Source organism: Neltuma alba, unplaced genomic scaffold (genome assembly GCF_004799145.2).
Source record: "Neltuma alba isolate B1F8T4 unplaced genomic scaffold, ASM479914v2 tig00011587_pilon, whole genome shotgun sequence".
Taxonomy (NCBI): Eukaryota; Viridiplantae; Streptophyta; class Magnoliopsida; order Fabales; family Fabaceae; genus Neltuma; species Neltuma alba.
This window is the reverse complement of record NW_021636240.1, coordinates 356,090-382,139: the sequence shown is the minus strand read 5'-3', so window position 1 is coordinate 382,139 and position 26,050 is coordinate 356,090. Positions and strand designations below refer to the sequence as shown.

General features: G+C 34.1%; 2 protein-coding genes across 4 annotated transcripts; one reads left to right on the top strand and one right to left on the bottom strand.

Annotated features, from left to right (window-relative positions):
- Positions 1 to 3,946: 3,946 nt before the first annotated feature.
- Positions 3,947 to 9,206, top strand: LOC114715342 (ABC transporter E family member 2). Its single transcript, XM_028900159.1, has 13 exons — positions 3,947 to 4,083; positions 4,173 to 4,292; positions 4,632 to 4,717; positions 4,816 to 4,913; positions 4,998 to 5,115; positions 5,193 to 5,282; positions 6,410 to 6,714; positions 6,820 to 7,015; positions 7,099 to 7,284; positions 7,406 to 7,678; positions 7,965 to 8,210; positions 8,566 to 8,703; positions 8,784 to 9,206. The coding sequence occupies exons 2-12, from the start codon at positions 4,193 to 4,195 to the stop codon at positions 8,683 to 8,685; spliced, it is 1,818 nt and encodes a 605-aa protein (XP_028755992.1). The 5' UTR covers positions 3,947 to 4,083; positions 4,173 to 4,192; the 3' UTR covers positions 8,686 to 8,703; positions 8,784 to 9,206.
- Positions 9,207 to 9,589: 383 nt separating this feature from the next.
- On the bottom strand, positions 9,590 to 21,908 carry LOC114715360 (arabinosyltransferase XEG113). Of its 3 annotated transcripts, XM_028900191.1 has the most exons (16): positions 21,896 to 21,908; positions 20,255 to 20,258; positions 19,424 to 19,430; positions 18,274 to 18,493; positions 16,902 to 17,198; positions 16,576 to 16,781; positions 15,822 to 15,927; positions 15,086 to 15,342; positions 14,366 to 14,501; positions 13,981 to 14,075; positions 13,834 to 13,887; positions 12,872 to 12,985; positions 12,023 to 12,121; positions 11,800 to 11,919; positions 10,215 to 10,301; positions 9,590 to 10,111 (listed from the first exon to the last, which is right to left on the bottom strand). In XM_028900191.1, the coding sequence occupies exons 4-16, from the start codon at positions 18,458 to 18,460 to the stop codon at positions 9,944 to 9,946; spliced, it is 1,926 nt and encodes a 641-aa protein (XP_028756024.1). In that variant the 5' UTR covers positions 18,461 to 18,493; positions 19,424 to 19,430; positions 20,255 to 20,258; positions 21,896 to 21,908; the 3' UTR covers positions 9,590 to 9,943. The 3 variants fall into 3 exon arrangements, with proteins under 3 accessions (XP_028756024.1, XP_028756023.1, XP_028756025.1); XM_028900190.1 differs by lacking the exons at positions 19,424 to 19,430; positions 20,255 to 20,258; positions 21,896 to 21,908 and having other exon boundaries at positions 18,274 to 18,691; XM_028900192.1 differs by lacking the exons at positions 19,424 to 19,430; positions 20,255 to 20,258; positions 21,896 to 21,908 and having other exon boundaries at positions 18,280 to 18,691.
- Positions 21,909 to 26,050: the final 4,142 nt, after the last annotated feature.

Genomic DNA, 26,050 nt, shown 5'->3' with positions numbered 1-26,050 from the left:
TGCCGGACCCGGAAATAGTTGTGTTTTGTTTAGTATTTCCCATTCCCGGTGAAATTTACAGTTGAGAAAATCACAGGGTTCCTGGATATAAAATTCTTAAGTTGGGATTATTATGTCTTTTTTTTTTTTTTGCTTCTTAATTTCTTATGCATTGACCGGTGGTCAGAGCTACTCTTCTATCATATCTCATAACTCGTCAGCCTGAAATTAGAACATTGCTGGCATTAGGTACGTCGCGGTCAGCCATTTAATTTCATTACAAAATTACGTCGTGTCCCTTCAGGTCTTCCACTTTGTATATTTCGCTATCAGGTATCTGGGGAAAAAAGTGGGAAGATATTCACATATTTGAAGTTTGAAATACTGTTCTATAACAGACATTAATATAATCCAATTGAATGATAGCAATTTTTTTCCTGACAATCTGACAGAAGCTCCCTGATCCACTCGAACATAGTACAATTTACCTAAAAGAATCCAAGGAGCAACTAACTCAGAAATAAAATACTACTCGTCCGAATCTAATTAACTAATTTGAATAGATTAAGAATGTTAGTTGATTACTTAATATGATATATTATTTTTTCTAAAACATTATAATCATTTTCTTTAATTTCTTCCCTCTCACTTACTTTATTATTGTTAGGGGAATATTATCAATATATTAATTTGGAAAAAAATTATAAGCATGTAAAATAAGTCTTACATATAACGTCAATATCAACTCTGAAATTAGATTCTATATTAAAAGACCAGAGGAGTAGTGAATATATTATCATCTGATAATAAGCCATCATTTAATATCCTTCCATTTTTTTCTTGATCAGATTGAAATAATTTTGAATCAAAATCATGATCTAAGCACTGTATTTTATCGAAGATAAATTGGGAGGAAGAAAATATGCATTATCAATAATAATCAGTGAACATCTCGTAATCATGGGATAATGCAAGATTAGGGAATACGATGCATATTTTGAAGTTCTTTTTATTTTTTTTAAAAAAATCATTGATTGGAAAATTTTTAATATAATGTGGGAAGTAGATAATGGATTTTATTATTTGCGGTCATTTTCAATAGATTTTATATTATATATAAATATAGATATATAGATTTTTTAAAGCTAGCTACTAAAACTGGAAACTCGGAAAATTTATATTTTATGTTTTTGAGTACGCATTGTTATAGGGAGGCTTTTTGCGTTCCGTGAGATGTTTATTTATGTGATTGAAGTGTTGTCTTTGTTCGTGATTCTGATTTTCTCAATGCTTAAACTAAGGTACTGAAAATCGAACCAGCTTCTCAATCAGTTCTGATAGTGGATTAAGGGTTAGTGGATTAGATTGGAGCCAAACCAGTGAGAAATAAAAAAATTAAAAATTAATGTAAATTCTCATTATGCCATCCACCAAATATCAATTTAAAACCCTGAATTTCTAACAAAATAATTATATACTTATATTTTCTTTCCATTTTTTCTACAGTTTCCTTGACAAATTAACATCATAGTGTCATATTATTAAAGTAACTAAATATTCATTCAAGCAAAATATCAAAATAGATTTATGACAGCAAAATATTTCTATAATTCTATCTACAATCCTCTAGTTCCTAATTAATAATTTTTTATCATTAAAAGATTTTTTAAAAAATAACTGGGTTAACCCACCAAACCGATCGAGTTAACTGAGTTTCTCCCAGATTGATTGGGTTACAGTGGGTCGCATCAGGTCACTCCACCTATTGATTTTTCAGGTGACTAGTTGGCCGGTTTTTGGTTCAACCCAACTAGTCTGGTATGGTTTCCAATACTATAAAATAATTTTTTTAGTTTTAGAGCTATTAACTCATAGATGTTTGAATTAGAATAGCTCACCATAAAAAGAACCTTATAATCTCATAAAATAAAAATATGGTATACCATGAACTTGAATGTGCAGTTACTCTATGAATTGATGGAATTCTTCTGACAAATTTTGTTGAGCTTATTTCTGTCTCTAAAATGAATGATTTTGTCTTCAGTTTTGATGAGATAAAAATTATTGTTTCCTAATCGTTTACTATATTTATTCTCCGTGCAAAGAAAATTGTATTCATTTGTGATAGAGTTATTATTTTTGAGATCCAACTAATTACCCTTCAAGGATTAGAGCTGGGAATCAGGACCAGCCCTTCAGGGCTGGCGGGCTTAAAAGGGCCGGCCCTCAAGGGCTTAAATTTTAAAAATACCCCAATTTGCTAGGCCCGGCCCTTAAGCTACAAGGCCAAGGCCGGCCCGCGGGCTTTTGGCCCGTTTAAGAAAAATACTATTTTTTATATTTATCATATTTTTTTATAAAAATAAACCAATGAAATTATTAATAAAAGACATAAATATGAATAAAATTAAGTCACAAATATAAAATATTATCATATATAAATATTCATCAACATCTAAGAACATCTAAAACATTCATTAACAAGATAACAACATCTAAAAGTTTTATCTATAATGCAATTGTGCAATAAATCAACACTATCATTAATCTTTTGAAACTTCATCATCGCTATAATTAATTATTTTTCTTCATAAGTATGCTTTTCTTTCGTAACAAAAATATCAAGTTTTTCTTCTTTATAAGAATTTTATTTTTAAATTTTGCAATCTAACTATTATTTTACTTTAATGTGAGAAACATTGTTGTTGAAACTCATGAATTTCTAATTCAAATTATAGAATCACAAGTTATATAAGTATAAAAATATTCTATTATCAAATATATATATAGTTTAAAAATATCAACGCATATAATATAAATCAAATCATTATTAAAGTCCAAATTAACCCATTTTTTAAAAATTTAATTGGATAAATTATTGTCTAAAACTAAATTTAATTTTAAAATGATAATAATAACTAAATATTTGAAATATTATTAACAATGTAAAAAATTAATAACATTAATATTATATAAAAAAATTTAAAAAAATAAAAAAATAATAAAAGGGCTTAAAAGGGCCGGCCCTTTTAAGCTCTCGGCCCTCTAGGACTTATTTCTCATTTTAAGAGAAAAATATCAAGCCCGACCCTCATAATTTCAAGGCCTAAACGGGCCGACCCGACGGGCTCGGCCCGTTTTCCCGGCTCTACCAAGGATCAACATGCTAGATTCTCAGCTAAAGCTTATTCCGGTCAAAAAAGAAAGAAAGCAGCTGGCTTATTCCGGTCAAAAAAAAAGAAAGAAAAAAAAAAGAAGGCAGCTGGCTTATATTATTAACAAGCTTGATTGACAAAATGTGGTTTTAGGTATGTCATTCTAGCTTTTTAAATTTTTCTTAATATACATTCAAGGCCTAAATGTTTCGTATCCCTACAAGTCCTTAACTTTCTTCTTCCTTGGGCATTAAGCAAACATCCAGGAAAAAGAAAAAGCAATATTAAAAGATTGAAAAAGTTCTTACTCCTCTAGTACTTGTGGCTACATGTTATTCACATATTTGAAATATTCTCATATTAAATTAAGTATGAGGGAGTAATTTTTTTAATATTTCCTATTCTAAGACCCTTTAATGCTAATAGATATGTGAGGCACATCTATTTTCTTACAAGACTATTATATTAGGGGCAAAATTAAATAATACTTCCAGTTCTTAATATAAGAGCCAATTACTAATTTAAATAAATTAAGAAAGTTATTAATTTAATTATTTATAATAATTAGGTATTGTCTTTTTTAAAATATAATTACTAATCATACGTATTAGTTAAAACTATTTTAAAAAACTAATAAATATAAAAAACAAAATAAATTATGATTTTATATTTAAAATAAATATTGAGCGGAGTGCGCTCTGTCTGAAAATAATATCTGAAAATTGTCTCCAAGCAACAAACGGAGCCTCACCAAATACGAATGGCGGGCTGGTTGATTTGGATCAGTCAGAGGTTCGATTGTCATCAAGTCGGACTCAAATAGACCCGACGAAAGTAACCCTAGGTAGCTGCTATTCTGAAGCCTGCGTGATTCCGAAGAACGTTCCCACCACGCGTATCTCCCCACTCTGCATCTCTCCGCTGAGCTGATCAAAGTACCTGAAGCTCGGTATGCCTGCCGTCTCATGCCATCCTTTTCAACTTGTCTCGCATTCTTATCGTTTGGTTCATGGCCGCAAATTTTCTGTTTTCGTGCAGTGCCACAAGTTCAGCAAGAGATGGCCGATCGCTTAACTCGTATAGCCATCGTCAGCGACAGGTGCAAGCCTAAAAAATGCCGCCAAGAATGCAAGAAGAGTTGTCCTGTCGTGAGAACTGGTACCATTTCCTCTGCTGCTACCTCCTGCGTTGTGACGGCCCTCTAGATTTTACTTAGAATTGCCTTTTCTCTTGTGCCTGATTTGATCCTATTGTATTGGTTTGATTGATGGAAACTTCTTATTGTTTAGTATAGACTCGGTGTTACAGAAAATTGGGCGTTTTGATTTTCTGACTTGGTTTAAGAGTTCTTGGGGGATCAGGCTATTATTTGTTCATGGATTTGGGGAGGAAGTTCCGGTTGCCAAACCTTGGATGAAGTGGAGAAATTTTTTTTTGTTTTTAGCACCATTTTTGTGTATCTTCTGGGGGATATTGTGACCAATTATGTGTGTGCAGGTAGATTGTGTATTGAAGTTACTGACAAATCTAAAATTGCTTACATCTCCGAGGAACTGTGCATTGGATGCGGTATTTGTGTCAAGGTACAGTTATTTTTACCATTGTCAATCATGTCCTCATCTTGATTACATTTGGGGTCATGAGTCTTTAGTTTGTATGACAACATCATCCCTTGCTGTAGAAATGTCCCTTTGAAGCCATCCAGATTATCAACCTGCCAAAGGACCTGGACAAAGACACAACTCACAGATATGGACCTAACACTTTTAAATTACATAGGTGAGTAAATCAATTGTATTTTCCTTAGAAATTGTGACTGTTTATTTTTCTTTAGCTTGTTACTCACTTAAATTACAATGCCAGATTGCCAGTACCCAGGCCAGGGCAAGTACTTGGTTTAGTTGGAACTAATGGAATTGGAAAGTCCACTGCTCTTAAAGTTCTTGCTGGAAAATTGAAACCTAACTTGGGCCGTTTCAATGTAATAACTGAACTCTGCATATCATTCTTATCTGATTTTTCTTGCTTACTACTCATTTTCTCCCGTTCTCTTTGCAGAACCCGCCTGACTGGCAGGAAATCTTAACCTATTTTCGAGGATCAGAACTGCAAAACTATTTCACTCGTATCCTTGAGGATGATTTGAAGGTGATCTTTTTTTAAGTCTATGTTGTGTGGCCCCTGATGCATATGCCTATTCATGCTGCTGTCTAATATGCCTTTGTTTTGGTAGTTAATTTTTATTTGCTACTTTAAAGGATGAGTTATACGTGCTTTTTTGTGTCCATATTTCTTTTTAATTTAATCTTATTGGCCAATTATATGTATTAGAGATTATATTTACAGTTCTGTCATAATTTCTTAAATGATGAACGGGTGCAGTGTGAAAATCCCCCCTCACTATATCTTCTGCATTTTAATGAAGAAAATAAAGTGTGTAAATGTTATCTCTTTCTTATTTTAAATCATGTGGTCCGTTGTTTTATGGAAGATCACAATCTTTGATAGTCTTTAATTGAAACTGTGCAATTCATGTGAATTGATTTGGTGGTATTGTGTAAAAGCTATTAACGAGCAGTTCCGTTAATGCTGGTAGGTGGAGTTATTGTGTAAAGTATGAGTCTATTGTCCTGTAGCTTTCATTGATTTTGTTATACTAGTGTCGTATTTGTACTTTAGTTATTCACATGTTGCTTTCAGATGGTTATATTTTCACAAACATACATTTTCTGACATAGTATCATTTATTAAAAAATTTCAACTCCGCTCATAGACGAAACTCAGTTCACATATAATTAGTTCATTACCTTTCAGATATGCTATAAATAAGATTAAAAATTAAGGCGTGCATATTTGATCGGTAATTTATCATGAACTATATATTATAATACTATATGATAAATTTATAATAAATTAGTGGAAGCTTGTGTGTGGGTGTGTGAGTGTGTGGGTCTGTTTTCCTTCTGAAAATAAAAGTGTTTGAGAGCAATGAGTAATCCTTAGGAAGTTATAGGTGCTCTGAAAATCTACCACTAGCGTGCATCTGAAAGTAGTACTGTCCTGTTAAACAATTTTACGTTTAAATGACCTTTCTGAGGATTCCTCCCCTATTTTCTGCTGTTAAATTCGGTGTTAGATGTTCTCATATGTTTCTGAATGTGCATTCATTAAGCAGTTGCTTGCCTTTTCTATTTATTAGATAGAACATTGCTTCCTTAGATTCTTATTGATTACTGATTGTTTTGTCCATTTATATATGTACTTATATAAACTAGGCTATCATAAAGCCTCAGTATGTTGATCACATCCCTAGAGCTGTACAAGGGAATGTGCAGGAGACGCTGGACCAGAAAAATGAGAGAGATATGAAGCAAGAACTTTGTAATGATCTTGACCTAAACCAGGTTATAGATCGTAATGTAGCTGATCTTTCAGGTGGGGAGCTCCAAAGGTTTGCCATTGCAGTTGTTGCCATCCAGAATGCTGAAATATACATGTTTGACGAACCTTCTAGTTACCTTGATGTAAAACAGAGGCTGAAAGCTGCCCAAGTTATTCGATCTCTGCTCAGGCCTAATAGGTCTTCTTTTCCTGTCTCACTAGTTCCTTTTTTAAACCTTGTTTATACGAGAATGTGGACTATTTTTATTGGATATTGACTTGTCTGCATTTTTCCTTTCCCCAGTTATGTAATTGTTGTGGAGCATGATCTTAGTGTCTTGGACTATTTGTCAGACTTTATTTGCTGTTTATATGGCAAACCTGGTGCATATGGGGTTGTGACACTTCCTTTCTCAGTCAGAGAGGGAATTAACATCTTCTTGGCTGGTTTTGTCCCAACAGAAAATCTGAGGTTCCGTGATGATTCTCTCACCTTCAAGGTAAATGTCAACATTTCATTATGACTCGCTCCTTTTATGCTTGTACTTTGTACAATTTTTCATTGTTCTTTTGATCTGTATAGGTTGCTGAGACTCCGCAAGAGACTGGCGATGATGCTCAAACATATGCTCGATACAAATACCCAACAATGACCAAAACTCAAGGAAATTTCAAGCTTCGTGTAGTTGAAGGAGAATTTACTGATTCTCAGATTATTGTGATGCTGGGTGAGAACGGGACAGGAAAGACAACGTTTATTCGTATGCTGGTATCACTTTCTTCTCTCATACTAGTTTCTTCGAACTTTGATTTTTTCCCCAGTATTTCTCCAGTGTCAAATGTTTATGATTTGAACTATATTTGGCCTTCTCATGCTTTATATTTGGCAGGCTGGTTTATTGAAACCTGACACCGTAGAAGGTGGCTCTGATACAGAAATGCCTGAGTTTAATGTGTCATACAAGCCTCAGAAGATTAGTCCAAAGTTCCAGTCAACAGTTAGACACTTGCTTCATACAAAAATACGTGATGCTTACACACACCCACAGTTCATCTCAGATGTGATGAAGCCACTTCTTATTGAGCAGTTAATGGACCAGGAAGTTGTTAATCTTTCTGGTGGAGAGTTGCAAAGAGTTGCATTGTGTCTGTGTCTTGGAAAGGTAGATAATTTAAGTTTCATCTGTCGGAAGTTTCTTAGTTTGTTTATGCTCCTTAATCATGTCTCCTGGCTTTTTCCCTTTTTCCTCCACATTCTCAATTGCCCTTTTTTAGGACGGTTATGTAAAATGTTTTTCTTTTCCTGCTCATGCCATGAAAGGAATGTGGAGCTAATTTATGAACTATTTTACAAAATTTTGTTGAGTTTGTTTGTCTCTGAAATGAATGACTTTGCCCGGTTTTTATGAGATCAAAATTGTTTTCTGATCCATTGCTATTTAATAACAGCCTGCAGACATCTATTTGATAGATGAGCCTAGTGCATATCTTGATTCTGAGCAGCGTATTCATGCTGCCAAAGTCATCAAGAGGTTTATCCTCCATGCAAAGAAAACTGCATTTGTGGTTGAGCACGATTTTATCATGGCAACATATCTTGCTGATAGAGTTATTGTTTATGAGGGAAATCCTTCAATTGACTGTACTGCTAATTCGCCACAATCATTGTTGAGTGGGATGAACCTGTTTTTATCGGTAAGTCTGATTCTTCAACTGGTTCTTCTGAAAAGCGAATTCTATTGCTGGTTGGTTTTATTATTTTTAATAAATTGCTAAATATGTTTAAGTTCTAGTATTTGCATGCTTATTGCTCAATACTCATGTAGTATACGTGTCCTACATTAAAAAATTTCACAAATGGGAAACTGGAAAGGTTTGGTTAACAAAATTTCCATTATGATGCACTTCATAATACATAGTGCCCTGCTCACCCTTATTTCAATATCCAGCAGGGCAGGCTGTGTTATCAACTGGCTTTCTCTGTTCTCTTTGGTTTGAAGTAGAATAGACGTTTACTTATGTTCTGTACCGTTTCTTGATACTCTGGCAGCACCTGGACATCACATTTAGAAGAGATCCCACCAATTTCCGCCCAAGGATTAACAAACTAGATTCAACTAAAGACCGGGAACAAAAATCAGCTGGCTCATATTATTACCTTGATGACTAAGTTTCTAGTTATGGACAGGTGAGCCCGTTCTCCGAATGTGTTCAAGAGTTCTTTTCATGGCACCAAGAACTGAATTTCCATTTCCCCCTTTGTTGCAGTTGCTCATCTTGCCAATTGAGCAAGCGGATCAATTTGAACCTTCAATGGGATCTCAGCCTCCTTCCTCCGATGCCTCGAATACGAGTGTTCTTTTGTCCATTTAAGGGGTTGCTTTGTCCATGCATTGAGAAAGCCTGCTTGCCAGCCGTATGTTGATTGGGGTGTTTGTATATCCTATTAAGCAGTGAACCTGCTCATCGCCAGTTTTGCCATGGCATTGGTGGGAACCTGAGTTTTATTCAAAGCTTATATTAATGTTACTTTTACGGTCATGTCTGAAATTTAGAGGAGCAATCTTGATGTCATAGAAATGGTTGCTGCTTCTGTTTAGTTTACTGCATTCTGGTCAACTTGCCCGACTTAGACGCTTGTGTTGCTTAATTTTGATTTGATTTTGATAATAAATTATTTATCTGCTCAGTCTTGATACCAATTGATTTAATTGCTTCTCTTGATGAGTTTAATATATAGCGAAGTATGGGTCCACTCTCATTCTTTCAAGTTTCCTGTTATTTTATAAAATATTTTCACGAGGCATGTGGATTCATCTGACTATCGTTTAAATCGTCCTGACATCTGCATGTGCAATTCGAGTTCTAATAACATTTGCAATTGGGAACAAACGTGATTACCATCTAGTGTTTTTCCGTTTTCAATTTGCTCATCATCATCACTTGTCAAATTGGAAAAAAAAATTTGGGATTTCGAATGTCCAAGACAATTTTAGTGGATGCTTTCTACATTTTTTTTTCCTCATAAAACAACACTTCAAAATAATTCAGAAAAACGAAGTTGAGGAGGGATCTACTATACGAAAAGGCATTCAAAGTCCCTAACAATCGAATGTAGTTAGTCAACTTTTCTCAAAGCCAATTGCTATAGCGATCATGAAAATAAGACGTTAATGCGCAAAAGGGTAAACAATGGTTCTAATCGGAAAGTGATTCAAAGACTAGAAGCTACGATTTGCGCACTACTACATTTTTCTAGTTTGCTCGTTCCCCTGATACAAAGTCAAAATTTTGCTCACTATTGTTACACAAGAACAGGGTCGTCACATAAATGGGTCATGTTTAAATTCCTTTGTTGTTGCAAAGTAGAAACCCAGCTTTCTATGTTTCTTTTGTCATCCCAGCATTTTGAGCCTTCATTAGGGATCTCACCAAGGTGGATGATCATCCTCAGACGATTGAGGAGGGATTGGTTTCCACCCAGGCTTCTCATCCCAGTACATGTCATAGTATATGTGACCAGGAGTGTGATCCATCACACAGCACCATATCCCCACATACCTCTTGACACGTTTTCTGAATTTATCTTCTCTAATCTGCAGATTCAGTTTTGAATACCACATCATAAGTGAGTCAAAATTTCTGCTCATCTTTGATGTAAAACTCAAGTACGTAAGACAGCAAGAAAAATAGGCTCGCCTTGTCCGTGAAACCTGCAAAAGCATCTTGCATTGAAGAGAACTGGATAACTTTCACGTCCTTGAATGATGAGAATACCCTCATGAGCTGCAAAGTAGAAACAGTCATGTTCAATAAAACGTTTCAAACAGATGTATATAAACCATGTGGCAACAGAAAGTTTGCAGTCCTCTATGAACTTGAGAGTCTGGGAATAGGCGTCCTTAATTGTAGGCCTTTGACCAACCATAACTCACACTTGTGCTCCTATTGGACGTTTGTTGAGACGAGAATTTTAAATAATCACGCAGCATTTCAACTTTGGCATATTGGGGAAGTATGTACTAACCACCCTAACTAAAAGCTATGCAATCAAAATGATCTAAAAGTAACTTCTGAGGAAATGTCTACAGTCACAAGGGGGTTTTTGTCTAGAGATACTTCTTGGGCTTCTTTCCCCATTGATGTTCAAGTTTTTGCAGTAATGGACTTAGTCCCTCTAGCGCCCCCCCCCCCCAAAAAAAAATATATATATAAAAATCCAAAAGGAGATTAGGTCCCCGACCCAGCATAATAAGAAAACAGGGACGTCAGGTTTAAGATGGTTTGAGATGGGTCGACACTTGATTCTGACGAGTACAACTAATGAAAACTGCATGAAGTAAGTCATAAATCAAACTAGGATCCTTGGTCAACTTGTTTGATTAACATTGGATTCAAATGTCACGCTCTAAAAAATTATTTACTGGATTTTATTTTTTTTTGAAAAATTGCTTTTTTATTATCAATTACTTGTTCTGAAAGCCTTTGAGCCATTTAAAAGTACAGAATATATCCATATGGGCATTGATGTTCACAATATAGATGGATGTGGAGAATGTTTTGCCCATTAGCCCATTACCATAATAGTTGACATTAGTCCAATAAATAGTATTCCTATGATCTTATTTATAGGGCAGAGAAAGAAAATTTTTTTTTGTCTATTTATAGGACAGAGAGAGAAAATTTTCACATGAATATACAACTTTACCTCTCATTTATTATTTTGTTGACTTTGTTTTCATGAGATATATTATATATTAGACAGTAATAAGGTTGAAAAGTTGTTGAATTTTAAATAAGAGTTAATGAAGTTTAAGGTTTTTATTAGTTTGTGTGACATATGTTGGAAGTAATTCATAAATAGGACCAAAAGGGTAAAACATAGTAGAAGTAACTTGATCAACCTTCCCAACCCAAATATCCAAGGACATAAAAAACCAATGATAGTACATGGACTGATCATTGAAACAAATGGGAAATTAAATTATCATCCTATGCTAGATTCTTGGAACATGGTCCTTCATCTTTCAGGACAACACAAATGCAGACCAATAGACCATTTTCTGTAAACAAAGTTACTTACCATCAGGTATCCTGGTTTTCTATAAGTTTTCCAGCCAGATCCTTGATAACGATGATATTATTAAGTTGATATCACAAGGTATTAAAACGGACATGCCACACAATTTTAATTACATCAACTTACTTTATAGGTTTGTTTTTTTTTTGGAAATTTTGAGCCGAAATAAGTGGGTGGTATGGTTTTGAACAGAATTGAGCATACCGTTTCATCAGTGCTATGCTTTGGAAGTCTAAGCACTCCCCCAACGGTGGTAGCATTTGATGCATCACAATCTGGGGTCCCATCTTTACAGAGATGAACATCAAGCCATGACGACTTCACCTGAACTCAGAAATCCAACAAGCAAGTTCTTACTGAGAAACATAAATCCAGAAATAAGTCCGACTGATTTGGAATTATACATAATTGAGTGACAATCATTTACCTCTAAGGGCATAGAAGGATTATCAAGAATTGAGTACTCTCTAATGCCTATGCCTGGGCCAAACTCTTCCTCTGGGAGTGCTTGCAACATGACATTCACCTGGAATAAAGTGCATTTCCATGAAGCACAAGGCAATGCGAGAGACATCTTGTTGTGTATGCAAAATAAAGAAGAGAAAGAAAAACAATGGATAATTAAGAGATCATGCTAAAAAATTTCCACGTGTTCAAAGATTTCTTGTAGCTACTTTCCAAAAACTTGTGGTTTTGAGGGTTGCTTTTCAAATGTGCTCTTACAACCTGCTTGTGCTTCCTTTTTTTTGGGCAGACCAAAAACACATAAAGGTTTTTTCAGAAAATTAAAGTGAAATATGTCCAATTTTTGTTTGTTGGAACTTCAATACTTAACTTTGTACTCCACCTATGTTTTTCTAATTTTTTATTTACCACTACGATGATGACAAAAGCCGTTAGTTTATGGAGATTATACCTGCGTCTCTTAGTGATCCTAATTCACTCTCACGAGACCAAGTCTACTGATTTTTTATTATTATTATTATTCTTCGATTTTTTATTCTTCTGTTTGCTATGAATCATGCTGACTTTAGCCCTGCTAAGAACACCGTTCCTCAGACTTAAATTTTCCACAGATGCAGGAAGCTGCAATGCATCATCACAATTCACCTATGTGTTTTACCTTATTATTTTGGTTTTTGTGATGTATACGGACGTTCTGTGAAATCACTGTTGGGTGCTAATGTCCAAATTTGATGAATGATGGCCAATACGATTTTCCAGATGTACTAAAGAATTACAACCATAAGGAATCGTTCAAACAAACTGGAGTTACCTCAAATACATGGTCCAAAGGACAAAGAAAAGGTTGTCTTGTCATGGTCCCCTCCAGAACACCAGGATGAGGAAACCATAGCCTGTCAACCACGCACCATAGAGGAGGCATGACCTAAACACAAAGAAAACAATTTAAGATCAAAATATAAGATTTAAAAAAATAAAGTTAGTCACTAGGCACCACCAACTCAGCCAACTGCACTTGCCACAGGTCTAAATTGCAATCAAAACTGAGCATCACAACAAATTATATCAAATGGTAACTTGTAAGGCCATCAGAAGTCATAGTCTAGCTTGTTTTAAGTACACGCCAGTAACTTTCAGCCACGAGAAAGTGAACTTCAAACATTCCTATACGTCAATAACAGCTTTCTGGAATGGAAGGAAATAGAGGGGAAGAAGAAAGGGGGGCTATACAGCCAAGATCAGTCATGGTATGAGACTTCTAATTTCATTTGAATCCAACAAGGCCCCTGAAGAGAAAATAATAATTATAGAGAGGATTTATTTCTGTGCTTCGCAGACAGAAAGCCTAGGTGAGGGGAAAAAAAAATTAATGCTAATGATGACACTTGCTGTCTTCTCAGCAAAAATTAATTGGGGAAGTTTACAATCTGTTGTCTTCTGTCATAAATACATAGATGTACTATTACTATTAACACCCTTTTGGTTATTTTATTTAAGCAAACAATGACACGGCAGTGCAGAATGCAGAGTAATAAAGTAACTTGTCAGTTCTGAATTCCAATGTTATGGATTTTACTATATTGTGAACCTTGTCTAAGCAGTATCGATCCTAGGAAAATATATCCTTCATATCATTGTCAAATGTTGATCGCTTCACAAAGCAATAGTAGTTAACAGTTGTACCTATGGCGACATTTAACCACCCTGACCAGACAAAATGCAAATCCACAAGTAACCTAACAGGCATTTATGGTTCAAGAAAGCAGTTCTCACCAGTGTTCTGTTCAAAAGGGAAGCAATAGCAAGTGCTGTCCTTATCTGTTTTACCTGGAAAAGTTCGTGCACAATAAGATTGCAAGATGCAGAATTGCTTTTCCATTCAATTGCAGGAGTAAAAGGATTAGGTCTATACATGCATACTTGATAGTTAACGAGAGAAAAATGTGATTCAATGGTATGGGTCCCACTTAGCAACAGGTTCTTCGGGATTGATGGCTTAAATGACAAAAAACCCCCTGCAAAAGTTCCCCTGATAAGTTAGTTTGGGGAACTATCATGCAAAGGAGTATCAAACATGAGAAGATTCTGCATTTAATGCATTGACACATGGAAGCACCAACTTCCATCTTCCGCATTTCATTGTGATATTGACTCCAATGGAGGATGGAATACAAGTCTATCAATACGAGATATAAGGAACAAGTGAAGATAAATAGCGAAATGAGTGTGTATGGATACACTTATGTAAGGAGTAATAGAGTGGTGCGCATATTTAAACTGAGGAAGAAATGAAAAAAATAATTACCAGGTGGATTATAGTATTCAGGAGGATCATAGAAGACCATGGCTTCTCGAAGTCGATGGCGCTTTCCTTCAGTGCCTGCAAATTGAAACGTTGTGTGCACTGCATAAGGCTCCAATCTGAGTTGCTGATACATAGCCTGCAGTTAGAACGTACAATTACATTCTCAGAGCAAACTTGTTGGCAATTTAATTTCTAAGGCCCCATTTGGTAGGATGTGGCCATTTTTATGAGAAACGGGAAGGAAGAGGCCAAGAGGGGAGGAGGAGAGTTTCAATGGATAGATTATTTTTGAATTAAAAACGTGTTTGGTAGGCAAACCAAAAAAAATTGGAAATTTGAAGTGAAACAATTAAAAAAGAAAAGGAAGGAATCCAGGCAGCCAAATACTCTTACTTCAAATACTCGAGGCTACAAGACTACAACATTATGGGAACTATTTCATTAAATAATAAATGGCTAATATTTTTGGGAAAAATGACATTTAAATATTTATATAATAATACTTATATTTAAAATTTTAAAATTTAAAATATTTTATATCAAGAAGAGAAAAGAAAAAAGTGATTAAACAACAATAACAACAATAAGCCTTATCCCACTAGGTGGGGTCGACTATATGAATCACACGACGCCATCGTGCTCCGTCAACAACCTGTCTCAAAAAGTGATTAAAACATAATTATAATTTATAACCACTAAAAACTAGTAAATAAGTCTTACCTGGACAAAATATGTATGTCCACTACAAAATATACTTGCAGGTAAAATTCCCAACTTCAGTTTTCCATCAAATGCATAAACAAGTCCGCTGTCCTCATCAACAGGTGGTCCTAACCGTTTGCGTACAATGTCATTAAATCCATTTTGATCCCATACCTTGTCATCAGCAAAAAGCATTTGTTTCCATTCCTTTGCCAACTTTTTGGCAGAATCTGTAGGTCTCCAATGGAAAATTCCAACATTGTAGGCACCACTAACTATGAAGAGCAACAGAACAGAATCATCAGTAAGAAATAGGGTTTAAAGAACAATGAAGCGAGCGCCATAATATGCAAAATACAATTAGAGGTGAGAAAAGCAATAAGTGAGTGAGAATATCAAATTGGCTGCTGAGATTGCAAAACAGCAAACGAAAAATAAGGGTAAGGGTGTTGTGATTTGAAGGTTGCATGTTCAAAAGTATTTTGCTAGTCCTTTGCGTTATCATTCTCCTTATCTAAAGCCATACCAAAAGGCAACAAGGCATTGCAAAGAGACAATGTGAATCCAACATTAAAGCTGATTTGAAATTCGGAGAAGGGAACATTTGATATTCACGTCCACATACATCATTTGACTAGCAAATTTAGGTTAAAATCGCTGTACAGTTAGTAAGGATAGCCAATAGCACCATGATAACCAATATAAGAAAAGTAAAAATGATAACGGTGAATTCAGCTCATTTTATAATCTTCACCTTCTTGCCAAACCTCCAGACTATCATCAACAACGGTTGGTATAAGTTGATCACTCGAAGTTAAAACATCTGCCCCTGGATAACGAGCGAGATATGGAAGTGGGTCCTGTTCAACAACAATATACAATATATTTGTAACATAAATACTAGAATTAACTACGATCACATAGTAGTCTGGAAACTCTCCAAGAGATAAGTGTGAAAAATAATGACACATAATGAATATAACAGTAAAGTTCATAATGATGACATATGAAAATTAAAAGAAACAATGTTAAAGAGGATTCAAGAATAAAGTGGATGTTACAGCAAGCAGGAAAAGGATTCCTACAAATCTCTCATAACTAAATTACATTACATACATGAGGGGGGGAGGATAAGGAAAAACTATCGCCAATATGTATTCTTCTGTTCCTTTTGAATAATTCATTTGGTTTGAGGGTAATGAAGGGGAGGAAACGAGAGAAATTTTTTTTAATGACATCGATTGAGAACAATGAACAAGTGGGGTTGAAAAGTTTTAATAGAGAATAAATGAAAAAGGAGAGGAAAGAGCAAGGAAAAGTAATAATATAAAAATTTCAACCCCACTTTCCCCTTTTTTTAAAAAAAAAAAAAAAATCAAACTCATTATAATTGTCCCTCCCTTCAACTCCCCTTGAACCAAACAAGGGTTTAACTGAGCATATTAAACAAAGAACTCACAATAAAAATGACTTAAAAAGAACATATACATATAAATGAAAGTGAGCACCTTTAACCAAACCATGTCAGTGTCACACATCAACAATTCAAAACCATAAGGCAAGACTGAGTCTATCAAAATAGCTTTTTCTCTCCCCATTTTATGAAATGTTGGGGATCCCCAGCCAACATCTACCGTGCTCATGTGACTGCCCATGTCAAAAACTGGTACACCTTTCCAATACAATGCCTCCAATAATTTGGTGTCCATCGCACCTGAAACGGCAGATTTCATACTCCTTTTATACACTCTAATGAATAAGTCAGGCTAACAAGGAGTGATTAAAAATATAGACAAATAGCATCATATAGCAGGATAGAAGGAGTAATGCGTACCAACAAGAAGATTGGAAAGTCCCAGATCTGTTAAGTGTTTGGCCCAATTCAGAATGAAATCCATGAATGCATAGTTACCAAAGGTCACAATTATGATATTATCCTTCACTCTATGCTGAACCAACTCTTTGGTCAGTCGGAAAGCCTTCAAAGGGGGCATCTTTTCATTCTGAGGTGGGGCTTCCCAAATAGGCCTTGCCCACTTATTTGGTGGCCCTGGGGCAGAATTTGGCATAGCATGTGTTATATCTGGCTTAGAAAAGTTATGTTTTTGATCTGGAAGGCGCTGATGTTCATCTGAAAAATCATGTTCTGATTAAGTTCAAACACACGTTCATAGGGAAGAAGCTCAAGGATAGATGAATTTGGAGAGTGCCTTCACAAAACTGAGAATGAAAACTGACAAGCAAAAGCAATATCAACCCTGCTGCCTACAAGTAAAGCAGGTTCACTGAATGGCTATTCCCACCCACATTAAATCGAAAAGTTAAAAAGATTCATATAATGATGAACTTAACTGCTGAAATACGCTTGCACCCCTTCAAGCAAGATATATCATGAATCATCCCCACAAAGACAAAACTGTGGACATGAACGTAAGGACAAAAAAAATCTGATACAACGTCCAAAACATGCTGAACACGTACACAACTACCTTTTGAATTGCTAGAGGTTCATAGCTTATATCTTTGTGGTTAACCTATCTTAGTCATATTCTGTCTTCAGAAAATAAAGAATGATTATTTCACGTCACAACAGAAATGAAGAGCTTTATTGCTTTCCTTCTCTGGCAGAAATTAGATCAAACATCCAGAACTCCACGAGCAACGGCATTTAAAGTGCCATTCTTGGATTCAAGAGTTTAGCTAATACTATAGTCTCCATAGTTGACAAATCTTTGAGCAATCCCACACCACCCCCAGTTCTATTGTCCTTGAACGCGCGAATAATATACAAAAATTAATGATGACTGCAAGAGAGCACTGGGGAAGACAAACATCTTAGGCGTTAACTTAGCACCAACTTCTCAAGTTCACCTAAAGGGGTGGCTTCAGGGACAGTTCATTTAAAGTCTCATTCATTAGTACCATTACCTCACTTCCTCATAAAACTAATACATAGGAAGCTTTCTCACCAAGAATATTCAATCCGACTCGTTAGTACAGGATTATGTCTCCCTATAAGATCTGTTTACATTCCAAAATCATATTATGGTGTCCCCAATTGTAGATATTCACTGGGTATTTCAGTTGCAAGCTAACAAAACCAAGAGCACGAAGCATATCGAGAAAAGGCAAAACTTGTATGCAATCAAGAACAAGATGCAAGCATTACAGCGAAAAGCGTAAAGCAGTGAACCATAAAAACGTACCCAAACCTGGAGCTATAGAGGATGAAGAAGAGAGCCAGCCAGAAGTATCACCAGCGGGCTTGCTCGAATATATGGCGGAGAAGACATACAAGGACGAAACGACGATGCCAACGATCACAGTCGTGTAGATCGTCAAGAACAGAGGCTTCGAATGAGCCACATCGTCACAAGCATTTCTCCAAGCCATACCTCACGACTCTTCTTGATATGCCCACTTTCTGTTCTCTTCCAATCAAGCATCACATTCAGAAATCACGTGAAAACAACTAACTCCAGTTCCCGTATTTTCACCGCCATGTAGCAACTTCGAAAACACGAAGATGAAAATGGCCTAATAAGAAGAAATTCCAAATGACTGATTGAGAGAGGTGGGTGGTCAGATTAGCAATTGATAGGCGCAGAGACGCCAGGTCTCACCAGTGCAGAGACGCCAGGTCTCACCAGTGCAAGGTCAAACTAGGAAGCTGGCCTTGCCGGAGCATGACTGTGCCACTTGCCAAACGAATCTTAACAGCTACAGAATTGGATGGATCCATTATCATAATGTTTATATCATTTTCGGTGTTTTTTAAACAAGTTAAATCAACATTCCTGGTCAAAATTAACTCGGTGAATACCATTATCAAATGAAGATTTGACTTTTTATGTGCTAAAAAACAAGATTTTTAAGGATGCTTCAAGAAAAGGACACTCTTGTAATAATTATTTATACTACTTTCGATCCTAATTATAAGACCCAGTTGACTAATTTGAAGATTAAGGAAGTAAGTTAAGTTAGTTATTTGTAACAAATAAGTGTTGTCATTCCTAAAATATCCTTGCTAATTAAGTGTGTTGGTTAGAACTATCATTATTAGAAGGACAATTTTGAGAAAAAATGCATAAATATGAGAGACAAAATGGATTGGGGTCTTATAATTAGGACCAAACTAAAAATTAAATGGGGTCTTATATTAAAGACCGGAGGTAGTACTATTACTTACCTGTCCCGGAAGGAAAATTTGGGTGGATGTAATTTTTGTGAAAAGATTCTCGTCAATTTGCAACGGGGTTAAATAACAGTTAATGAGCTTGCGAGCTCATAAGTAATAATAAAACAAACAAAGGATTAGATTTGTATATAATTTTTTATTTGATTAATCTCAAGCATGAATGTGCTAGTTAGCATTATTCTGGGGTCAAACATTTCATTTTTGCCAACACAAAAATTTGTCCGAAATTATTATTAATCTTCGTTATTTTTTGATGATGTAATGACTTGTACAATAATAAAATTATGGGTCTTCTCATTATTTTATTATTTCTTCAGATCTAACTTCTGCACCCTCTTATGGATTAAAAAAATCGAAAATTTTTTGGCAAAAAAAAAAATCCTCGCAAAATAATCAATGCAGATTCTTCCCATCCCCAAAAAAAAATTGCAGATAACGTACGCATTACATGTGATCGGGGTGTCGCTGTAATTGGGCTACCCCTAAAAGACGAATCAGGGAATTCATGGGCTTTAGATGGAGAGATGGAAAGCCCATGGGCAATCTTTAATGGGCCTATTTAAAATGAATTGGGCTTCACTTCAATGGGTAATTGGGCACTTCGTCATGCCTCACCCATGGGCCTAAATTGCAAAACTTTCTTATATTAAAGAAACCAAGAGCCAACCAACGGGATTGAATCTAACGAAAGGAGCTAGTTCTCACAATGTGGTGAATCAATATTTGAATTCTTCCTATGAGAGATGCTCATATTTAATACTTGATAGCGTCTTGAATATGATTGTTTCTAATAAGAAAATACCTGTACCTATCCAAAGAAAAAAAAAAAAGAAAAAAAGAAACCAAGGGCCCATGTATAATGGGCTCAAAAATCCATATCAAGGACCGGGACAATCTATACCCAACAATGGAACCTAGTAGCATGAAAGCTTTTTTTGTATGTGAGAAGTTGTGGTTAGATTTTGCTTGTAATTATAAGCAGTTAGTACATGCCTCCCTAACTCAAAAATAAAAAATAAAATTTAAGATGAAACTTCCTTGTAAGATTGTTACTAGAAAAGTTTGAGGCAAAACGTTTGTATGAAATGTCACATCCATGATCATGGAGAAGGTAAAATCCAAAGAGGTAGCTAGAACTCATGCATGAACACATACACCGTCTTTCATCTCTTTTGTTCAAAGTGAATGAGGAGTTATTATTGGAAGTCATCAAGTAAAAACATTAATTATGTTTTTTAATACTGCTCCCATATTTATTTTTTATGCATTTTTTTTAACTTTTTAACTGTAATTCATGATTTTAAGTGTGAGTAAATTTAGGGAAAAAATATTTTCAAACAAATTTAATGACTTAAATTCTGGTGAGACGTTTGGAAGTGTCTTATAATATAAATAAGAGAAGTAAATATATGTGCTTGCGTGCGTGTACATTTACATGTAAATTTATAGTCTCTCTTGTGTGTGTTTCAATTTCATTGTCAAAGCATCTGAAACACAAAGTCCAAATTCAGCCACTTGTGCATAAATATAATAACCTAAATAATTTGTTTGGGCTAGCCTCCATGACTAGAACCAGCAATTCAAAGCCTAGTGGAACTTGTCTTTATTCAAATAAATATATAAATAATTTGGGACTGCCCAAAGTTTTATTTAATCTGATGTCATTTATTTATGCATCACACAAATGTACATGACTAATAAGTCAAACTCCAGGCCTTTTTGCCAGGCCAATTCTCAACTAGTTGCTTGGACACGCATGCATCATTTTTTTATTTTAAAATTTTAAGCTTCATTTATAAAATAAATCTTCAGAGAAGCTGCACTTATAGCTACTCATTAATATGTGTAAAATACTATTGCACATGATCCTAGATAGAGCCATGGTGTAGCTATATATGTATAGTATATTAATTATGTTGAAAATGTTTTAAAAAATAATACTTCCAATTTCTGTGTCATCGATTGGGTGGCATTAATGTATCTTTCAAGCAAATGAAATAGAAAAATAATTTTATGAAATAATTAGGTCAATTTCTGCCTATTGTTTTGTTTGTTTGCTGATCAAGTGGCATTATTCTAAGCCTCTAGCCTAGTCAGAATTAACTAATATATATAATTTTTAAAAATATTAAGATTAATGACTACTTCTACAATTTTCCTCAATTTTTGAAAGGGAAAAAAAGAATATATGTCATAGTTCTTATTTAATATTATAATTTTTAGACATATACATCTATGCACAAATTTGTAACTTAGAATAAATAACCTTTTTTTTCTTTTTGGGTATTGTGGAAAGACTTAGATGAATAATAATATTCATGAGTCATAAGTAGTATTTTTTTTATTATAATAATTGTGCATATGCCGACTAATAAGTTGTTTGTTAATATAGTAAGCGGGCTTGCCTTCATAAAAAAAATTTTAAATTTCAAAAAACACTTAATAAAAATGAATCTTAAATTTAAAATAATTTGAGGAGAGTATGAGTTTTTAGTCAAAATAATTGTGTGAGTGTCTGTCCACTCTTTTATCTATGTGTGTGAAGAGTTCGATTGTGTAATTGTCGTACACATACTAAAATTATATTGCCATACTATTCCTCTGATTCTAAATATAAGATCCTTATACACATGATTGGAAGAGTAATTTATCAATTGTAAAGTAATATAATTATTGGGTCAACGTACATCTAATGGAAATAATTAATTTTTGTTAAAAAGTCAAATTCATCGTGTCATTTTTTTATAGGTCCTATAATTATATATAAAAATATCAACCAAGGTCCGATTAATTAATTATTAATGCTTATGAATGAAGTGCTCTGGCTGTAATGTACTTAGCACAAAACCCAAGATGAATCTTACTACTATAGACATGTGGTTCCTCCTAAGTATTATAAATATATTATCAATAATAATTAACTAATTCTCTTGATTAGTTGGAATATGCTTAGCCTCTTAGCTATGAATCGTTATATTATTGCTTCTGTCAAGTACTTAATGCAACTGGCTTTGCGTTGCATTGACTAGTCACTTAGGAAAAATATATTAATTAACGAAGCACACTGTCAGGAGGATGCTTCATCCCCTTAATAATAAATTATGTGTTTAATTATAAATACATGCCCTATTAAGTACTCCCTTTGATTTTAATTATAAGGTATAGTAATTTATTTTAAAATATAGGATAAAGATATAAAATTTATATATATATGTTAATCATGTTTGTCCCTCATCTATTGGTGTCCTCATTATTTTTAGTGAGAGTTGATATACATTTAATTGTGAATATTAATTACAGTGAAGATAAATTAAAAAAAAACATGTCAGCTGTAGCTGGCAAAAAATGTCAATTATAATTTTTTAATGACCATAAGGTAGTTAAATTTATCTTATAATTAAGGCAGATCAAGAGTATAGAGAATTTTATTTTATTTTTTGTTTTTACCAGAAGAGGATAGAGCAATTCAAGCAATTGATAATACAAATAATGGATAAAAAAATTCATAATACAAAATACAATTATCTATGTATCATACGGCTGTACCAATAATGTACTTGAACGTGTACATATAGAACTAATTAAATGAGAGCACGTGTCTCCGGTTACGGGGGTTTATTATTTATTAGGTACTCGTATTACAAATAATTTATATGTATCTTGCAAGTCAAACAAAAGGTGTTTATTCATAATGGAGTATATAGATTGACCGAACTAGAATTAATAATTAATCATTTTCCATATTTACTTAACCTGATAATTATATGTTCATTTCTTTATATATATGTGAATTCATATTATTCGTCTGATAATCAACATTAAAAATTGTATACATGAATTTTCTTAAGTGGATAAAAATTAAATAGTTTTATTAAGAAATAGATGGATTGTAAATTTTAATCATTCACTTGTAAACGGAAGAAGAGGCAATCTCTCACATTCTTTCTTTCAATTTCTGTATATCAAAAAGTAAAAATACTTAAACTAATCCTGTAAATTTAATCTTCTAAAATAGTAGTATTTTATAAAATATGATCTCTACTATTAGATTAACCATATAAAATTAAAAATATATTAAATTATCTGAATAATGATGACCGGTCCGGTTTATATAAAAAAATTCAAAAAATCCAGAAAAACTTGGCTGAAATATAAATAATTGATCAACTAGCTAGCGAGGCTTTTCACCATGTATTTTATATTAAAAATCTGGTCAAATAGAAACTTTAATTTAGTCATTTATTATTGTTATAAAATATGATTTTCTTTTATGGATGGATAAACACAACACGTATAGAAGAAAGTGGGCATGTTTTGAAGAGTGGCTTACACCCAGAAAGTTGTAAATCCAAGTCACAAAAATAATAATTATATCAATGTGTGGGGGCCATGCTGGAATATTACAGAATATTATGATTTCTTCTTTTATGTTTTTTTCCAGTTTTCCCCCCTCCTTTTTCTCTCATTCAACCCCATCCCAATCCAATCCCCTTATTTCGTACTGTCTCATTCATTGCCAAAAGAAAAAAAAATATATATATATATATATATATATATATATATATAAACTTGCAAGTGACACCAGATTCTGCTTTGACTCTTTACGCGTTCTATTATTATTGTTGTTGTTGAACTGAAAACCCAAGTGTCTATGTGACAGTAAAAGAGCTCATTCTTATATACCTTCTCTGTTTCTTAGGTTAAGTCCGAGGTATCCAACCCTATAATACGGACTAATCCTCTTGTATTGTAGATTTTTCAAGGGGGTTTTACCAATAGTCACGAGACTTTTTCCATACATACCACTAGTAATCAAACCGTGACTAATTCTCGCATATTAAAAAATGATAGTTCAGTTATTAAATTTGTTTGATAGATTTTTTCAACTTTATCACTCTTTGAATGATTTGATTTAATTATTTTCAACCTTGAAAATAAAAAATAAAAAAGGAGTAAATTTTAAAATATTTTGGCCAAAAATTTATGAAATTGTCGATGACTTGTATTTGAGGCTAAAAACAACTTTTAGACCATGCTAGAAGCAGAAGGGTAGGGCGGGGAGCACATGAGTCCAAAAATTGCATAGGAGAGATACCAAAAAAGGATTATATGTCCCAATCAAGGCATTAAAAAAATGGGCTTTGAATAATGAATCTTATTAAATATTCCAAAACAGCTTAATATGTATGTCTATTGACTGACCCCTGGTTTCGGAGCTGAAGTGGTTTTGTGCACAATTCCGAAAACCCAGAACTGGTTTATTGTTTTAGCCCATTGGAATATGTTCGCAGATTGGATCCATAGCTCTCACCTCAGGTTTTTCAACTCACGCCCAAAACAATAAAAACAAATATTTATTTATTAAAACCCCATCTGCCATTCCCCACATGCATTAATTAGCGACGAGACAGGCGTCTACGGGCACGTTTGACAATCTTCAATAATGTTTTTAAAAAATATTTTTCTGTAAAATAAGAAATTTTTTTACATATTTATTTTGTAAACCGTAAAAATACTTTTAAAATCAAGATTTGGTTTTTACCCAAACACCCATATATTTATAGCTCCACACTACTAATTAATCAAATATATTCACTCATTTTATATAAGAGTTAGATAGTTGCTGACAAAATAAAAGAATTAGATAATTAGTCTATAAAAATTAAAAAAATTAGTTAAATTAATTATTTATAAAAAAATACATGTTTATTTTCTTAATTAAAATATCCATTTTAATTATTTTGCAATAAAAATTACTTCTTTAATGATGAAGAATCACTTTAATGTGAGCAATCGATGAGAATAATTTAGGGAAAAAATTACAAATTTGAAATACAAAAAAAAAATCAAGATCTTATATTTAATACTAAAACAAACCCACCTGTTAAATCTTAAATTTAGAATCAAAAAGAGTATATGTACAGTCTAAAAAAGCCAAATGACTTCACATTTCACATAGGATGAGTAACATGAAAAATTTTATCAGAATCACACACATAGCCCCTAATAATTTTAGTAATTTTACCCATAGGGAAGGAGATCCACACACGCCCATCACACGCATGCCCTTCATATCACACAGTGAAGTGTCAGATGAGCCACAAAGACTGGGGCAAAAATATTTTGGTAGTTGGAAAGAAATATTAGAGAGAGAGAGAGCATATGCAGTCAAGATTGGTCGAAGAGGGAATTGGCATCTGGTCAATGTGTGTAGGGGGGAAAAAGGCAGTGTACTGAGGAGGAAGCAAGTGGAGCGGTACTGACACAATGGGAACCCCACTTCAAATGATGACAATAATGTGATGAGGAGACCAAAGAACAAAGTGTGGTTTGACCAATTATGAATGAATGAATGTGTGTGTGTGCAAGTAGAAGAAGTAGTCGTCGCTAGCTAGCTACCTAGCCGGCCGGCCATCCGTAACACTCTGCGATCATGACTCAATAGAGTCACTTTCAGTGATATTGTGCAGCTCTCTTTCGGTGTTGCGATTTTTGAAATGCAAGTGGCCTTAGCTTCATGCGCGTGTGTGTGTACATGGAATCATGATCATATTATGGGGTTGGTTTCTGGATTTTTGGATTTCAGTATCTCATCAGTCACATATGCTGTTTCCATTATACAATTATAGCCACTTTTCCAACGAGTACGTGGGTTTTGGACGGGGGTGCCAGTTTTTGTTCATTCTGCTGCATTTTTCCTTGTGCAGTGAACCTCACGGGAAGTGAAAAAAAGGAAGACCAGACTACAGGAAGGTGAAAAATTTTGGGCTGCAAAGAGATGAAAT

What these genes read in the sequence shown, in the direction of transcription:
- LOC114715342 (XM_028900159.1), top strand. Translation starts at nt 4,193, where the DNA reads ATGGCCGATCGCTTAACTCGTATAGCCATCGTCAGCGACAGGTGCAAG. An exon ending in AACACTTTTAAATTACATAG is followed by an intron (nt 4,914 to 4,997) that starts GTGAGTAAATCA and finishes TTACAATGCCAG; the next exon opens with ATTGCCAGTACCCAGGCCAG. An exon ending in ATGATTCTCTCACCTTCAAG is followed by an intron (nt 7,016 to 7,098) that starts GTAAATGTCAAC and finishes TGATCTGTATAG; the next exon opens with GTTGCTGAGACTCCGCAAGA.
- LOC114715360 (XM_028900191.1), bottom strand. Translation starts at nt 18,460, where the DNA reads ATGGCTTGGAGAAATGCTTGTGACGATGTGGCTCATTCGAAGCCTCTG. An exon ending in CTCTATAGCTCCAGGTTTGG is followed by an intron (nt 17,199 to 18,273) that starts GTACGTTTTTAT and finishes ATGATTTTTCAG; the next exon opens with ATGAACATCAGCGCCTTCCA. An exon ending in AGCATAGCACTGATGAAACG is followed by an intron (nt 10,302 to 11,799) that starts GTATGCTCAATT and finishes TCTACTTTGCAG; the next exon opens with CTCATGAGGGTATTCTCATC.